Source organism: Anthonomus grandis, chromosome 10 (assembly GCF_022605725.1).
Source record: "Anthonomus grandis grandis chromosome 10, icAntGran1.3, whole genome shotgun sequence".
Taxonomy (NCBI): Eukaryota; Metazoa; Arthropoda; class Insecta; order Coleoptera; family Curculionidae; genus Anthonomus; species Anthonomus grandis.
In genome coordinates, this window is record NC_065555.1 from 6,137,953 (window position 1) to 6,157,352 (window position 19,400).

At 30.0% G+C, this 19,400-nt stretch overlaps 2 protein-coding genes across 6 annotated transcripts in view; one reads left to right on the forward strand and one right to left on the reverse strand.

Annotated features, from left to right (window-relative positions):
* Positions 1-19,400, reverse strand: part of LOC126741718 (U7 snRNA-associated Sm-like protein LSm11) — an 87,392-nt gene that overhangs the window by 56,511 nt on the left and 11,481 nt on the right. The window contains exons 3-4 of one of the 2 annotated variants that reach the window (XM_050448262.1): positions 11,337-11,481; positions 9,081-9,514 (exon numbers count right to left, since the gene is read on the reverse strand). In XM_050448262.1, coding sequence (XP_050304219.1) covers positions 9,345-9,514; positions 11,337-11,481 — 315 coding nt within the window. In that variant the 3' untranslated portion in view covers positions 9,081-9,344. Of the gene's footprint in view, positions 1-9,080; positions 9,515-11,336; positions 11,482-19,400 lie in introns of those variants that run through there. The other variant, XM_050448263.1, reaches the window with a different exon arrangement.
* The window catches only part of LOC126741717 (ecdysone-induced protein 74EF), a 224,318-nt gene that overhangs the window by 6,333 nt on the left and 198,585 nt on the right, over positions 1-19,400 (forward strand). The gene's annotated exons all lie outside the window — the stretch shown is intronic.

Below are 19,400 nucleotides of genomic sequence, written 5' to 3' on the forward strand. Positions count from 1 at the left end.
AACCTAAACGTTAATTAAAAACTAATTAATTAATTATTTTAGTCAGTTAAAGCATGATTTTAATTAGTGTCTTAAATTTAAAAAAATTTATAAAACTTCAGTGCCTGGAATGGTAAAATAGTTTAATTTAAACGTTAATTAAAAACAAATTAATTAATTATAATTTATATTAGACAGTTGAGGCATGGTTTTAATTAATTACATAAATTTTGAAAATATCTACAATTCAAGTTCCTGGAATTGTAAAATAATTTAACTTAAACGTTAATTAAAAACAAATTAATTAATTATTTTAGACAGTTGAGGCATGGTTTTAATTAGTGTCTTAAATTAAAAAATAAATCTAGAACTTTAATGCCTGGAATGGTAAAATAATTTAATTTAAACGTTAATTAAAAATTAATTAATTAATTATTTTAGTCAGTTGACTCATGATTTTAATTAGTGTCTTAAATTAAAAAATAAATCTAGAACTTTAATGCCTGGAATGGTAAAATAATTTAATTTAAACGTTAATTAAAAATTAATTAATTAATTATTTTAGTCAGTTAAAGCATGATTTTAATTAGTGTCTTAAATTAAAAAAAATATATAAAACTTCAGTGCCTGGAATGGTAAAATAGTTTAATTTAAACGTTAATTAAAAATTAATTAATTAATTATTTTAGTCAGTTAAAGCATGATTTTAATTAGTGTGTTAAATTTTAAAAATATCTTCAACTTAAGTGCCTGGAATTGTAAAATAATTAATTAATTAATTAATTATTCTAGGTAGTTAATCAAGTGCCTAGAATTGTAAAATAATTTATCTTAAACGTCAAATGTGGATTAATTAATTAACTATTTCAGGTAGTTGACGTGTGATTTTAACTTAAGTGAATGGTCTTATGAAATAATTGTATTTTAAACATTAATTATATATTCATTAATTAAAAATTTGAGGCATTTAAATTGTTTTTATTTAATTAATTAATTAAAATTATTATTTCCGCTTAAAATAGAAATCATTTTCTTGAAAATATTAAGACGTAAAAAGCATCTTCTACCACTTACACTTCTATTGTGATATTAAAGATTTTTCGAAATATTTCTTAATATACCCTAGTGTCTTATTTGGGAAATTATTGGACCAAAAGTGTCATGTGACCCGTCAAATTTATTGGAATTTTATGTAAAATCCAAATATATAAAAATATACAATAATACTTTTTAAATAGGATTAATAGCTTATGAGTTATGGTCATTTGAAGTCTTGATACGTCAGGTTCAGACTTATTGGTCGATAACTCTTGATCTACTGAAGCTAGACACATAAAATAAACTTCACTGGATTGGGAATGATTCACTTTAAAATACTGTTGGCATTTACTAAGGGTCTAAACCTAATAGCACTGGATATTCAAACCAGTAGATTTAATATCTATTTTACAGCAGTCATGACATAAAAATGACGTGTATCTTCTGTTGGAGTTGATTTACAAGCATGAGCATCAATGTTTGATTGGCAACAAGAATCTTTTTATTTTTTTAACTTAGCACTAATAGTTTAGGGGTTATGGTCATGTAAAGTTCACATGATATTTAGCGGAGAAGCCACAAAGGGCCTATATTCACTGCCTCATATCTTGGAAACTATTGGACTAAAATAGGGCAAGTGACCGCTCAAATTTCTTGGATTTTCACGTAGAATTCTAATAAGTAATTATCTGGAGCATCTGAGCAATTATAGCAAACCTATCCTAATTTATTTAAATAATTACACATGAAGGAACCCTGATGCCCAACAACAACAGCAAAAAAATAACCATCCAAGGCTGTCGCCTCGCTCGTTTCAATAATTTTTCGAGTGGTTTTATTAGATTACACCGAGAGACCTTCGTTCCGCAAATTATTATGACTCGGCTTGTCCTTACTATCGAAAATACTCACTTAAAACTAGTTTATACACTATTTGACGTATAAAATCCTCTTATTTATTTTTGATTTGTTTAGGGTCAAACTTGACGCATTTCGCCAGAAATAACGAAACAGGGTTGATCGTTTCATTGAAACCAGGCTAGTTTAAGCCGCCCTGTATCCAGGGATCCTTTGAATATTCAATAAGATCGCGAAACAGACGTAAAGTGCATGGGTAAAGTACAAAATTGAAATTCAAGTGTGCGTCCCTGACACACAAAAATGCGTTCAAATAAACGATCGAAGAAAAAAATTATAAAACCTACACTTTCTCTCCAAATGAACGTTTCTTAATTTGATTATTTTCGTGTTTTGTGAATGGCGGAGTTTTAGCGCTGTTTCTTTACTTTAAAGTGTAAAATGCAGAAAAACTTCTTGAACGTATAAAGGAGTATTCTCGAGAATGTTCTCTAAAAAATTTGCTTAAGGTATAGAAAAATCCAAGCAAGAGTTTTCGAGTTATTGGGCATTTTAGGTGGTGGAGTCCAAAAAGGTGAGTGCTCACTTTGAAGTCTAATATCTCAGACGAGAATATTCTTCAGAGAATATTCTCTGCAAAAGTTGTTTAAGGTTTGAAGCAGTATAGGCAAAAGTTTTCGAGATATTTGAAATTTTAAGTAGAGCAGTCTTAAGAGCGATGTAGGTACTTCAAAGTGACCAGTCATTTCAAAGTTCAGTCCCTTAAAAACTAATGGGAATATTCTCAAAATTTAAAAAGCATAATGTTCTGGAGAACGTTTTTAAAAAATTATTGATTATGGCTTAAAATAGTCCAAGCAAGAGTTTTTGAGATATTAAGAAATTCAAGTAGTGAAGTCTAAGAGAGATTTCTGTAAGCTTTCTGATTTCTGTAAGAGATGTTTCTGTAGGAGAGATTTCTGTAAGCAGTCACTTCCACATTTAATATCTTAAAAACTAATAGGAATATTCCCATAATTTAAAAAGCATCATATTCTGTGAAATATTCTTAAAAAATATTGTTAAACATTTAAAACAATCCAAGCAACCATTTTTGAGGTATTGAGCGTTTTAGGTAGCGGAATCTAAGAACGATGTCAAATCTCTAAGGTAAGCACTCATTTCAAAGTCCGATATCTTCAAAAATAATGGGAATATTCTTGTAATTTAAAAAGCATGATATTCTGGAGAGTATTCTTAAAAAATATTGTTGAACACTTAAAATATTCCAAGCAACCATTTTTGAGATATTGAGCGTTTTAGCTAGCGGAATCTAAGAGCGATGTCAGATCTCTTAGGTGACCACTCATTTCAAAATTCTATATGTTCAAAAATAATGGGAATATTCTCATAATTTAAAAAGCATGATATTCTGTGGAGTATCCTTAAGAAATATTGTTAAACATTTAAATTAATCCAAGCAACCATTTTTGAGATATTGAGCATTTCAGGTAGCGGAATCTAAGATCGATGTCAGATCTCTAAGGTGAGCACTCATTTCAAAGTTCTATATCTTCAAAAATAATGAGAATATTCTCATAATTTAAAAAGCATAAAATTCTGGAGAATGTTCTTAAAAATTATTGATCATGGCTTAAAATAATCCAAGCAAGAGTTTTTGAGATATTAAGAAATTCAAGTAATGAAGTCTAAGAGAAATGTCGGATTTTTTCTGTTAGCAGTCACTTCAACATTCAATATCTTTAAAACTAATTGCAATATTCCCATAATTTAAAAAGCATGATATTCTGTGGAGTATTCTTAAGAAATATTGTTAAACATTTAAAACAATCCAAGCAACCATTTTTAAGATATTGAGCGTTTTAGGTAGTGGAATCTAAGATCGATGTCAGATCTCTAATGTGAGCACTCATTTCAAAGTTCTATACCTTTAAAAATAATAAGAATATTCTTGTAATTTAAAATATATGATGTTCTGGAGAATATTCTTAAAAAATATTGTTAAACACTTTCAGATCTCTAAGGTGAGCACTCATTTCAAAGTTCGATATCTTCAAAAATAATGGGAATATTCTTGTAATTTAAAAAACATGATATTCTGGAGAATATTCTTCAAAAATATTGTTTGAACTTTAAAACAATCCAAGCAATTATTTTTGAGATATTGAGCGTTTTAGGTAGCAGAATCTATGAGCGATGTCAAATCTCTAAGGTGACCACTCATTTCAAAGTTCTATATCTTCAAAAATAATGGGAATATTCTTGTAATTTAAAAAGCATGATATTCTGGGGAGTATTCTTAAGAAATATTGTTCAACATTTAAAATAATCCAAGCAACCATTTTTGAGATATTGAGCATTTTAGATAGCGGAATCTAAGATCGATGTCAGATCTCTAAGGTGAGCACTCATTTCAAAGTTCTATATCTTCAAAAATAATAAGAATATTCTTGTAATTTAAAATATATGATGTTCTGGAGAATATTCTTAAAAAATATTGTTAAACACTTTCAGATCTCTAAGGTGAGCACTCATTTCAAAGTTCTATATCTTCAAAAATAATGGGAATATTCTTGTAATTTAAAAAACATGATATTCTGGAGAATATTCTTCAAAAATATTGTTTGAACTTTAAAACAATCCAAGCAATTATTTTTGAGATATTGAGCGTTTTAGGTAGCGGAATCTATGAGCGATGTCAAATCTCTAAGGTGACCACTCATTTCAAAGTTCTATATCTTCAAAAATAATGGGAATATTCTTGTAATTTAAAAAGCATGATATTCTGGGGAGTATTCTTAAGAAATATTGTTAAACATTTAAAATAATCCAAGCAACCATTTTTGAAATATTGAGCGTTTTAGGTAGCGGAAACTAAGAGCGATGTTAAATCTCTAAGGTGAGCATTCATTTCAAAGTCCGATATCTTCAAAAATAATGGGAATATTCTCATAATTTAAAAAGCATGATATTCTGTGAAGTATCCTTAAGAAATATTGTTAAACATTTAAACTAATCCAAGCAACCATTTTTGAGATATTGAGCATTTCAGGTAGCGGAATCTAAGATCGATGTCAGATCTCTAAGGTGAGCACTCATTTCAAAGTTCTATATCTTCAAAAATAATGAGAATATTCTCATAATTTAAAAAGCATAAAATTCTGGAGAATGTTCTTAAAAATTATTGATCATGGCTTAAAATAATCCAAGCAAGAGTTTTTGAGATATTAAGAAATTCAAGTAATGAAGTCTAAGAGAAATGTCGGATTTTTTCTGTTAGCAGTCACTTCAACATTCAATATCTTTAAAACTAATTGCAATATTCCCATAATTTAAAAAGCATGATATTCTGTGGAGTATTCTTAAGAAATATTGTTCAACATTTAAAATAATCCAAGCAACCATTTTTGAGATATTGAGCATTTTAGATAGCGGAATCTAAGATCGATGTCAGATCTCTAATGTGAGCACTCATTTCAAAGTTCTATACCTTTAAAAATAATAAGAATATTCTTGTAATTTAAAATATATGATGTTCTGGAGAATATTCTTAAAAAATATTGTTAAACACTTTCAGATCTCTAAGGTGAGCACTCATTTCAAAGTTCGATATCTTCAAAAATAATGGGAATATTCTTGTAATTTAAAAAACATGATATTCTGGAGAATATTCTTCAAAAAAATTGTTTGAACTTTAAAACAATCCAAGCAATTATTTTTGAGATATTGAGCGTTTTAGGTAGCAGAATCTATGAGCGATGTCAAATCTCTAAGGTGACCACTCATTTCAAAGTTCTATATCTTCAAAAATAATGGGAATATTCTTGTAATTTAAAAAGCATGATATTCTGGGGAGTATTCTTAAGAAATATTGTTCAACATTTAAAATAATCCAAGCAACCATTTTTGAGATATTGAGCATTTTAGATAGCGGAATCTAAGATCGATGTCAGATCTCTAAGGTGAGCACTCATTTCAAAGTTCTATATCTTCAAAAATAATAAGAATATTCTTGTAATTTAAAATATATGATGTTCTGGAGAATATTCTTAAAAAATATTGTTAAACACTTTCAGATCTCTAAGGTGAGCACTCATTTCAAAGTTCGATATCTTCAAAAATAATGGGAATATTCTTGTAATTTAAAAAACATGATATTCTGGAGAATATTCTTCAAAAATATTGTTTGAACTTTAAAACAATCCAAGCAATTATTTTTGAGATATTGAGCGTTTTAGGTAGCGGAATCTATGAGCGATGTCAAATCTCTAAGGTGACCACTCATTTCAAAGTTCTATATCTTCAAAAATAATGGGAATATTCTTGTAATTTAAAAAGCATGATATTCTGGGGAGTATTCTTAAGAAATATTGTTAAACATTTAAAATAATCCAAGCAACCATTTTTGAAATATTGAGCGTTTTAGGTAGCGGAAACTAAGAGCGATGTTAAATCTCTAAGGTGAGCATTCATTTCAAAGTCCGATATCTTCAAAAATAATGGGAATATTCTCATAATTTAAAAAGCATGATATTCTGTGAAGTATCCTTAAGAAATATTGTTAAACATTTAAACTAATCCAAGCAACCATTTTTGAGATATTGAGCATTTCAGGTAGCGGAATCTAAGATCGATGTCAGATCTCTAAGGTGAGCACTCATTTCAAAGTTCAATATCTTCAAAAATAATGGGAATATTCTTGCAATTTAAAAAGCATGATATTCTGGAGAATATTCTTCAAAAATATTGTTTGAAGTTTAAAACAATCCAAGCAATCTTTTTTGAAATATTAAGCGTTTTAGGTAGCGGAATCTAAGAGCGATGTCTGATCTCCGAGGTGAGCACTCATTTCAAAGTCCGATATCTTCAAAAATAATGGGAATATTCTTGTAATTTAAAAAGCATAATATTCTGGAGAGTATTCTTAAAAAATATTGTTAAACATCTAAAATAATCCAAACAACCATTTTTGAGATATTGAGCCTTTTAGGTACCGGAATCTAAGACCGATGTCAGATCTTTAAGGTGAGCACTCATTTCGAAGTTCTATATCTTCAAAAATAATGAGAATATTCTCATAATTTAAAAAGCATAAAATTTTGGAGAATGTTCTTAAAAATTATTGATTATGGCTTAAAATAATCCAAGCAAGAGTTTTTGAGATATTAAGAAATTCAAGTAATGAAGTCTAAGAGAAATGTCGGATTTTTTCTGTTAGCAGTCACTTCAACATTTAATATCTTTAAAACTAATAAAAATATTCCCATAATTTAAAAAACATGATATTCTGTGGAGTATTCTTAAGAAACATTGTTAAGCATTTAAAATATTCCAAGCAACCATTTATGAAATATTAAGCGTTTTAGGGAGCGGAATCTAAAAGCGATGTCAGATCTCTAAGGTGAGCACTCATTTCAAAGTCCGATATCTTCAAAAATAATGGGAATATTCTTGTAACTTAAAAAGCATGATATTCTGCAGAATATTCTTAAAAAAAATTGTTTTAAGCTTAAAACAATCCAAGCAACAATTTTTAAGGTAAAGTGCATTTTGTGTAGTGGAGTTCAAGAACGACTTTTAAGGTGATCTTTCACTTTAAACTTCAGTATCTTCAAAACTAATAGGAATACTCCCACAATTTAAAAAGAAATATATTTTAAAAAACACTCTTAACAGTTTAAAATAAACCAAGCCACTATTTTTGAGATATTGGGCATTTTAGGTAGTAGTGTCTAAAAGTGACGTCAGATCCTTGGTAGGTGACCTCTCACTTTAAAGTCCAATATCTTAAAAACTACTAGGAATATTCTCATCATTTAAAAAACATGATATTCTGAAAAATATTCTCTAAAAATACTGTTTAGGATTCAAAATGATGCAAGAAAGAGTTTTCGAAATACAGGCCCTTAAAGGCAGTGGTGTCCATTGACAACGTTTATTCTTTAAGGTGATCATTGTCTTTAAAATCCAAAATCTCAAAAACTACTCGGAATATTTTCATGAAACAAATAGCATAATATTCAGAAGAATATTCTTTGCAAACGCTTTCATTGTTTCACACCAGTACAATCAAGAATTTTCAAAATATCGTCCGTTATAAGCAGTGGCGTCCAACATGTGATCTCCAAGATGACCTGTGACTTTAAAACTAACGGGAATATCCTCATGAAAAAAAAGCATGATATTCACAGGAACATTTAAAAAAAATATTATTTAGGGATCAAACCAGTTAAGGCAAGAATTTCCCAGATATCGACCCTTAAACTCGTAAGCAGTGATGTCCTGTCATCCCTGACCTTAAACTCCTATATCTTCAAAACTAATGGGAATATTCTCATCATTTAACTGACATGATATTCTGAAGAGTATTCTTAAAAAATATTGTTTAAGGTTTAAAATAATCTAAGCATATATCTTGAAAATTCTTTTATGGATAAGCATTGGTGTCCATTGACAAGTGAGCACCCATTTAAGAGTTCAATATCTTCAAGAGTAATGCGAATATTCTCATAATTTTAAAAGCATGATGTTCTGCAGAATATTCTTTAAAAATACTGTTTAAGGGTTAAAACAATCCCACCAACCATTTTTCAAATATTAGGAATTTTAAGTAGTAGAGTCCAAGAGCGAAGTCAGACCCTTAAGGTGATCTTTCACTTTAAACTCCAATATCTCCAAAAGTAATGGGAATATTCTCATGAAATAAAAAGCATTATATTCACACGAATATTCCTTAAAAACGTTGTTAAATACCCAAACCGGTTTAAGCAAAAATATCGCCTATAAACTTGTAAGTAATCTCCAAAGACAATTTTTGATATTCATTCACTTTAAAGCGCAAAATCTCGAAAACTACCGGGAATATTCTCACGAAACAAAAAGCCTAATATTCTCAAAAAATGCTACGACTAGATGCAAAAACTCTCACAATAACAATTATTACAATATTAACTTAATTACATAGAAACAAAATGAAAGTATGCAAGGACTTGTCCGTCCGTCTACAAGATCCAGTAGCCCCGAAAATGATTATTTCGGTTTCACTTAAATAATTTGACATGTCACACTCCAGTTGGCGCATTTAATTATTTTCCTTTTTTTTTGGCAATTTCTATTTATATAAATTAAATGTTTAATTAAGAGAGGTTAACACTTTTTTACTGAGGGGGAGGGAGGGGAGAATCTTTCAAAAAAAACACCAATGATCAACAGAACACTATTTTATTTATTTAACATTTTTTAATCATCAATTTGCCTCTTAGCCCTTATTTAAACCCCTTTGGAACCTCGTGTATTAAGCATCAAATTTCCTTCATAAATCACCGTTATTAGCCTTATCAACAAGATAACAAAAGATTTATAAATAAATACCCCAGTATAAAAAAATAGGCCAAGGATGCGGCCAAGATTAATAAATAAATTAGGTCATTACCATTACAGTATTATTTATTATAAAAAAAAAAGAATTATTATTCGTTATTTTGTGCAGCAGATACCAGAACGACATGTTCTCCCCTAAGCAGCATTTGATGCACGTACCGACGACATTCTTCGGTGTTTTTACTGATTTTCTTAGTTTCGACGTGGGGTATTCTGATACGGTTCTTTGATTGGTGTGAAGTCGAGTTATCATCGGTTTCTGGAAAAATTACATCGTTAAACGAATTCAAGAATATTCTAGTTAATATTATGGTTTTTGTTTCATGAGAATCGCTCCAGTAGTTTTCGAGATATTCAAGTTTGAAGTCTTGGAGATCGGATTCTGGACACTACTGTTTATAAGGCTCGATATTTTCAAAAAATTTGTTGGTACTGGTGTGAAGCATTTAAGGAATTTGTAAAGAATATTCTTCAGAATATCATGCTTTTTAAATGAGGAGAATACCCCCAGTAGTTTTCGAGAATTTCGATTTTGAAGTAAGAGGTCACCTTTAAGGATCTGACATCACTCTTAGACTCCACTACCTAAAATGCACAATATCTTAAAAATGACTCCATAGATTATTTTAAATCTTACAAATATTTTTTAAGAATATTCCCTAGAATATAATGCTTTTTAAATTATGAGAATATTCCTATTAGTTTTGAAAAGATTAAACTTTGAAGTGAGTGCTCACCTTCAAGATCTGACATCGCGCTGAGACTTCACTACCAAAAACGCTCAATATCTCAAAAATTCTTGCTTGGATTGTCTTAAGCCTTATACAATATTTTTTAAGAATATTCTTTTAAGTATCATGCATTCTAAATTATGAAAATATTCCCAATAGTTTTTAAGATATTGAACTTTGAAGTGAATGCTTACCTTAAGAATCCGACGTCGCTCTTAGACTCCACTACCTAAAATGCCCAATATCTCAACAATTCTTGCTTGGATTGTTTTAAGCCTTAAACAATATTTTTTAAGAATATTCTTTAGAGGATTATGCTTTTTAAATTATGAGAATATTCCAATTCGTTCTGAAGACATTCAATTTTGAAATGGGTGTTTACATTGAGAGACCGACGTCGCTCTTAGACTCTACTACCTGAAATGCTCAATAACTGAGAAATTTTTGTTTGGATTGTTTTCAACCTTAAACAATATTTCTTAAGAATATTCTTTAGAATATCACGATTTTTAAATAATGAAAATATTCCCATTAGTTTATAAGATATTGGATTTTGAAGTGAGTGTTCACCTTAAAAATGTCGCTCATAGACTTTAGTACCTAAAATTCCGAATAACTCTAAAATTTTTGCTTGGAATCTTTTAAACTTTTATCAACATTTTTTCGGGAATATTCTAGAGAATATCATACATTACGAGAATATTCCCATTAATTTTTAGGATATTGCACTTAAAAGTCAGTGCTCTGTCAGATCCAAACTTAATACCTCGAAAACCCTTGCCTGGACTTCCTTAAACCTTAACAACATTTGCAGTGAATATTCTTCATAATATCATAGCGAATATTCCATGGAAATATTCCACTAAAAATACAATTTTTTCAATAAAAAGTGCGTTAGACAAAAACGTTTCAAGTGAGAAATTGAGGCCAATATAAGATATTAATAGTAATAATAATTTTTTTCCTAGTTGTTGATGTGGTGCCCTCTATGGGTGGTCCGTGCCAAACAGTAAAATTTCATTACTGATAACTCAATCCCGATTGATTTACCGACTATTTAATGCAGAACTTAAGGCGTTTATCAGTTTAAAGGGTCAACACACAACGACCGATATTTACCAATTAAGTTAATTTTTTTTAAAAATAAATCTTGTATATCCTTCAGTAAAATTGGTACTAAATTTAACCTGCCAAAGTCAAAGTTCACATCAAGTTAAAACGTGGCAAGCACCTTTCTGCTGCGTGTTAATGCACCCAAGAAAGCAATTTGCCGGACCTGTATACTTCCTGATTCAGCCCTACTGACACCACATTACTTGAAAACTAAATTCTGATAACTGATTAATTTACCCATAAATTGTGCGCATTTCTTGACCTTAATTGACCTGCGCCAAACCTCGTGGACCTCGTCGAGGACGAGGTTCGTGTGTTTATCGAACGCTAGCAGGCTTGCGATACAGTAACCCCGCACGCCCTTCTCGTTACGTGTCACCACCTGAAAATAAAACCGAATATTTGTTTTTAAATATTTTAAAAACGAAATTGTTTTTTTTTAATTAAATCGGACGAGATGTTGAACCCTGTTTTTTTGAGGTTAAATCACATCCACACAATTCCTTAAGATGTATGGGAATTTTTCGTATCTAGCCAATTGTAATAATGGCTTTAGGTCATATGTTTATAAAACGTATAGCGGTGTTACTCAGGGTACCACCAATCTTGCTCCTTTTTTGTTTTCCATTTTTTATCAATTAAATTCCTGTTAATATTTTAAGCAATTCTGTAAAAAATTAATAATTATACCCTACGTCAACTTCAAATATTAATTTGCATTCGAATTGGGCAAATAACAAAAAAAAATAATCCCACATAATAAATACATTAAATCCCGATTAGATTTTTTTTTCATCATTAGTACCCACTGTATCGTAATTTTTGTCTAGCAAAATGCCTTATATCGGTCCACTGTGTCCGAGTCGATTAAACCAATATGACGTCATGATGACAAAGACGCCATTAAAATTGGTGACGATAGACGTCAAAATCGACCATTTTCAATTGATGTTTTAGGGTGTAAAAAAAGCTTTTTACCGTATGATTTGTACATGTAAAAATAGTAGAAGGCTTCAGGAACAGATTAGAGGCGATTCTGGCCCGATTCCAATCGGTTTTAATAGTTAAATTTCGATTACAAAAGGGGTCTTTTTTCTGGCGACACTCCCCGTTTAGGTTGCCATGGAAACGCAGCCATAGGTTCCTTTGTAAATATTCAGTGTGCAAGGTGGATTTTAGCGATTGGTACTTAATCGGAAAAAAATTACTTTTGGGGTATTTATGATAATAGTGAAAAAATGAGATTTTAGTATGTTGTACTAAAATGAATGACGCATTTGCTCAAGCAGCTATGGTTTATCTGTGACATACAGGGTGCGCACAATTAATTTCCAAAGTTAAAAATTTTCAACTCATAAACGGTTTTAATTATTCCAAATGAATTTTACATTATAAAAATTTTATACAAATACAAATGAAAATTCGTAATTAATCAAGCTGTAGCCTCATATTTTTAGATTATAAAAAGGTATATGTCGTTTTTCTATCCCATATAGAACCAAAGTTATAAGCAATTTTATCCTACGGGTCCGGATGTTGTGCGAAAACTCCCCAAGAGAAGAACTTTTAAATTTCCACGTTTTGACTAAAATTACACTCGGCATATTTGAGCCGTGAAATTACGTGAATAACAATATTAAAAAAAGGTCATTAAAAAAAATGAATATTACAACAATGATCTGACTAACTTTATAATAAATTTACTTTTAATAAACAATATAAATGTGAACAAAAATAAATCCATAATGTATTTAAAATAAATAAAGGCTATTAAATAATATGTACATAATTATGAAATAAATTGTTAACAATCTAAATGTTCGAAATGACCACCATTATTTTGTAAGCACTTGCGCGCATTGGTTACAATTTTTCTTTGAGTGTTGTTGAGTGAATTAAAAGTTAAAAAAAAAATAATCCCACGTAATAAATACATTAAATCCCGATTAGATTTTTTTTCATCATTAGTACCCACTGTATCGTAATTTTTATCTAGCAAAATGCCTTATATCGGTCCACTGTGTCCGAGTCGATTAAACCAATATGACGTCATGATGACAAAGACGCCATTAAAATTGGTGATGATAGACGTCAAAATCGACCATTTTCAATTGATGTTTTAGGGTGTAAAAAAAGCTTTTTACTTTATGATTTGTACATGTAAAAATAGTAGAAGGCTTCAGGAACAGATTAGAGGCGATTCTGGCCCGATTTCAATCGGTTTCAATAGTTAAATTCGGATTATAAAAAGGGTCTTTTACTGGCGAAACTCCCCGTTTTGGTTGCCATGGAAACGCAGCCATAGTTTGCTTTGTAAATATTCAGTGTGCAAGATGATTTTTAGCGATTAGTACTTAATCGGAAAAAATTACTTTTGGGGTATTTATAATAATAGTGAAAAAATGAGATTTTAGTATGTTGTACTAAAATGAATGACGCATTTGCTCAAGCAGTTATGGTTCATCTGTGACATACAGGGTGCACACAATTAATTTCCAAAGTTAAAAATTCTCAACGCATAAACGGTTTTAATTATTCCAAATGAATTTTACGTTATAAAAATTTTATACAAACACAAATGAAAATTCGTAATTAATCAAGTTGTAGCCTCATATTTTTAGATTATAAAAAGGTATAAGTCGTTTTTCTATCCCATGTAGAACCAAAGTTATAAGCAATTTTATCCTAGGGGAGAACTTTTAAATTTCCACGTTTGACTATGTTTACACTCGACATATTTTAACCGTGAAATTACGAATTTGCGTAACTTTTAGTAATATTTTAAGATATTATATTTATGTAGAAAATAAAATTCAATTATTGTAGCCGATTGTTCTTGAATTGCTAGGTATTAGATTTTTAATATAAAAAATTCATAAAATGGTTTTTCATTCACAAAGGTTTTATAATTTGTATTCTTCTTGAAAATCTAAATAATTTTTTAGACACATCTCCTCTAGTTTCGGAAATAGCAATAGTCACAGAGAGCAAATAGGACACCCTGTATATATTATTTATTATGTATAAAATCTTTTAATTAGATATAAAGTTTTATTTAATTTAGCTTGTGCTTTATTTAATTTTTCTGTCTTATGCTGAAAATACGGACATTTAAAAAATGTACAATTTCAAATCGTTTTAGAAGAAAAAAATTAAACGTGTCGGTATTATTCTTACTTCGAAAAATTTTATAAAAAATCAGGTATGTAGAATGGCCTTATATTCGGTTAAACAAATACACAAATTAAAACTCATAACTAACAAATCCATAATTTTAAAATACATAAATTATTAATGCGTCTCGTCATAATCGAGTCTCGTCATAATCGAGTCACGTCATAATCTCCTTGTCAATCACTTATGCCAACCTAACAAAACGTAATAACTGTCAACACATATGACGTTATATCTAAAGGCGCGAAATTTAAATTTTAAAATTAAATACTACAAGTAAAATATCCAATTTTTTTTTTTTTAAGTTGATAGTGTATGTTATACCCCAGATAACGAGACAATAAGTATATTTGAATATTTTGATTGGAAACGCACTTTAACCGGAGGATTTCATCGAAAAAAAAATGAATCCTGTAGTAGGCAAGGTCGAGACCGCCATGTTCTTTAGGTGTGAAGACCTTGTGCGATGACCTCGTTGAAGACCTCGCGCCTCCAAGGTCCATCGCGAAAGTAAATGGTGGATATTCGTTACCGTATACCTACTTACCCAGTGCACCAGCGATTGCCGAATTTACGTCGTTATTTTTTTTGTTTTTTAATTCTCTCTTGCTTGGATAAACTGTTCATTTATTTTTTTGCCTACGTCGGCTTACATGTAACTTTACAGTTCTCCATTCGCTGAATAAGTTTTAAGTAAGCAAACGAATCCATGGAGGCTCATCACCCTTTTCCCATTTACTTTCGTACTTTTTACGGCACTATTGTTTTCTAATTTTAAAGCCATTATTGTAAGTTGATAAAGCAATAACAGGTCATCAAAACAGTAACAGGAAAAAAGAAGAGGTAAACAGTTTGTCACGGGTAGTTGATTAAATGAGTTGTCGAGATCTGATACGAGGTTCTTTTATTTCTTCTGACCTTATTAACAGGTCAGTTTTTATAGTTTCAAGGGAATCTAATGAATTTCTCGTTTCTTCCAGGCAGTTGAGGCACTTCCGTCTCTCATTTTTTTAAAGGAGTTATGATTTATGTCCAATATCTAGACTCAATTTCCATCCATCCTTCCATTGTCTATCGTCTAGGTTTCATATACAAATTCCCTAATAATAATCTACTAATCTACTAATAATAATAATAATAATAATAATAATAATAATAATAATAATAATAATAATAATAATAATAAAATGTCTTTATTCAGCATATGTTACAATAATGCCTATTTGCTACAAAGGGTTTTATGGTATCTAATTCATTGTTTGTTTAGGAATTCTTGATGCTAGTTATCATGGGTCCTGAAGTCCCATTTGTTCCCGGATATTTTTATTTCTAACCCTCCGTTCTAGATATTTTGGCTGATCTTTCACGTCATTTCATTTATTCGTTATCATGATTTACTTCCTTAATTGTATAGATTGAGGACATTTTTAATGGAGCATGTATAGTACTTGCTATCAAGAAGCTGATTTCATCATTAGAATTGTTAAGAAAATAATAAAAATCCAAATTTTTATTATTTTCAATAATAGCCGAGGGAATCTTGAAATTATTTTCATGGAAAAATTGTATTTGTCAACTGTGACGGTCCATATCTCATGAACGGTTGCTCTGACAAAAAAAGTTATTCTTATCATTTGTATGTAAAATCTTCCGTACTACCAATAAGTTTAATACACATTTCTTCATAAACGGCATAGTTTTTCGGATATTTGTAATAATAGCCGAGGGAATCTCGAAATAGTTCTCGTCAAAAATTATGTTCTTTAACTTTGACGGTCCATATCTCATGAACGGTTGCTTTGACAAAAAAAGTTATTCTTATCATTTTTATGTAAAATCTTCTGGGCTACCAATAAGCTTAATACACATTTCTTCATAAACTGCATAGTTTTTGAGATATTTGCAATAATAGCCGCGGAAATCTTGAAATTATTCTCGTAAAAAATTATGTTCTTCAACTTTGACGGTCCATATCTCGTGAACGGTTGCTCTGACAAAAAAAGTTATTCTTACCATTTTAATGACAAATCTTCTGGACTATAAATAAGCTTATGACAAATTTCTTCATAAATCGCATAGTTTTTGAGATATTTGCAATAATAGCCGAGGGAATCTTGAAATAATTCTCGTAAAAAATTATGTTCGTCAACTTTGACGGTCCATATCTCATGAACGGTTGCTTTGACAAAAAAAGTTATTCTTATCATTTTTATGAAAAATCTTCTGGACTACAAATAAGCTTATGACGCATTTCTTCATAAATCGCATAGTTTTTGAGATATTTGCAATAATAGCCGAAGGAATCTTAAAATAATTCTCGTAAAAAATTATGTTCTTCAACTTTGACGGTCCATATCTCATGAACGGTTGCTTTGCCAAAAAAAGTTATTTTTATCATTTTTATGTAAAATCTTCTGGACTACAAATAAGCTTATGACGCATTTCTTTATAAACCGCATAGTTTTTGAGATATTTGCAATAATAGCCGAGGGAATCTTGCAATAATTTTCGTAAAAAAATATGTTCGTCAACTTTGACGGTCCATATCTCGTGAACGGTTGCTCTGACAAAAAAAGTTATTCTTATCATTTTAATTTAAAATCTTCTGGACTACAAATAAGCTTATGACACATTTCTTCATAAACCGCATAGTTTTTGTGATATTTGCACTAATAGCCGAGGGAATCTTCTTCCACTTTGACGGTCCATATCTCATGAACGGTTGCTTTGACAAAAAAAGTTAATCTTATCATTTTTATGTAAAATCTTCCGGACTACAAATAAGCTTATGACACATTTCTTTATAAACCGCATAGTTTTTGAGATATTTGCAATAATAGCCGAGGGAATCTCGAAATAATTCTCGGCAAAAATTAGGTCCTTCAACTTTGACGATCCATATCTCGTGAACGGTTGCTTCGACAAAAAAAGTGAATCTTATGACTTTTATGTAAAATCTTCCGGACTACAAATAAGCTTATGACACATTTCTTCATAAACCGCATAGTTTTTGAGATATTTGCAATAATAACCGAGGGAATCTTGAAATAATTCTCGTAAAAAATTATGTTCTTCAACTTTGACGGTCCATATCTCGTGAACGGTTGCTCTGACAAAAAAAGTTATTCCTATCATTTTAATGACAAATCTTCTGGACTATAAATAAGCTTATGACACATTTCTTCATAAACCGCATAGTTTTTGAGATACTTGCAATAATAACCGAGGGAATCTTGAAATAATTCTCGTAAAAAATTATGTTCTTCAACTTTGACGATCCATATCTCGTGAACGGTTGCTCTGACAAAAAAAGTTATTCTTATCATTTTAATGACAAATCTTCTGGACTATAAATAAGCTTTTGACAAATTTCTTCATAAATCGCATAGTTTTTGAGATATTTGCAATAATAGCCGAGGGAATCTTGAAATAATTCTCGTAAAAAATTATGTTCTTCAACTTTGACGGTCCATATCTCGTGAACGGTTACTCTGACAAAAAAAGTTATTCTTATCATTTTTATGTAAAATCTTCTGGACTACAAATAAGCTTATGACACATTTTTTTATAAATCGCATAGTTTTTGAGACATTTGCAATAATAGCCGAGGAAATCTTGAAATTATTCTCGTAAAAAATTATGTTCTTCAACTTTAACGGTCCATATCTCATGAACAGTTGCTTTGACAAAAAAAGTGATTCTTATCATTTTTATAAAAAATCTTCTGGACTTCAAATAAGCTTATGACGCATTTCTTCATAAACCGCATAGTTTTTGAGATATTTGCAATATTAGCCGAGGAAATCTTGAAATTATTCTGGTAAAAAACTATGTTCTTCAACTATGACAGTCCATATCTCGTGAACGGTTGCTTTGACAAAAAAAGTTATTTTTATCATTTTTATGTAAAATCTTCTGGACTACAAATAAGCGTATGACACATTTCTTCATAAACCGCATAGTTTTTGAGATTTTTGCAATAATAGCCGAGGATATCTTAAAATAATTCTCGTAAAAAATTATGTTCTTCAACTTTGACGGTCGCTATCTCATGAACGGTTGCTCTGACAAAAAAAGTTATTCTTATCATTTTTATGTAAAATCTTCTGGACTACAAATAAGCTTAATACACATTTCTTCATAAACCGCATAGTTTTTGAGATATTTGCAATAATAGCCGAGGAAATCTTGAAATAATTCTCGTAAAAAATTATGTTCTTCAACTTTGACGGTCCACATTTCGTGAACGGTTGCTTTGACAAAAAAAGTTATTCTTATCATTTATATGTAAAATCTTCCGGACTACCAATAAGCTTATGACACATTTCTTCATAAACCGCATAGTTTTTGAGATATTTGCAATAATAGCCGAGGAAATCTTGAAATTATTCTCGTAAAAAAATATGTTCTTCAACTTTGACGGTCCATATTTCGTGAACGGTTGCTTTGACAAAAAAAGTTATTCTTATCATTTTTACGTAAAATCTTCTGGACTACAAATAAGTTTAATACACATTTCTTCATAAACGGCATAGTTTTTCAGATATTTGCAATAATAGCCGAGAGAATCTTGAAATAATTCTCGTCAAAAAATATGTTCTTCAACTTTGACGGTCCATATTTCGTGAACGGTTGCTTTGACAAAAAAAGTTATTCGTATCATTTTTATGTAAAATCTTCTGAACTACAAATAAGCTTATGACACATTTCTTCATAAACCGCATAGTTTTTGAGATATTTGCAATAATAGCCAAGGGAATCTGGAAATAATTCTCGTAAAAAATTATGTCCTTCAACTTTGACGGTCCATATTTCGTGAACAGTTGCTTTGACAGAAAAAGTTATTCTTATCATTTATATATAAAATTTTCTGGGCTACAAATAAGCCTAATACACATTTTTTCATAAACCGCATAGTTTTTGAGATATTTGCAATAATAGCCGAGGGAATCTTGCAATAATTCCCGTAAAAAATTATGTTCTTCAACTTTGACGGTCCATATCTCATAAACAGTTGCTTTGACAAAAAAAGTTATTCTAATCATTTTTACGTAAAATCTTCCGGACTACAAATAAGCTTATGACACATTTCTTCATAAACCGCATAGTTTTTGAGATATTTGCAAT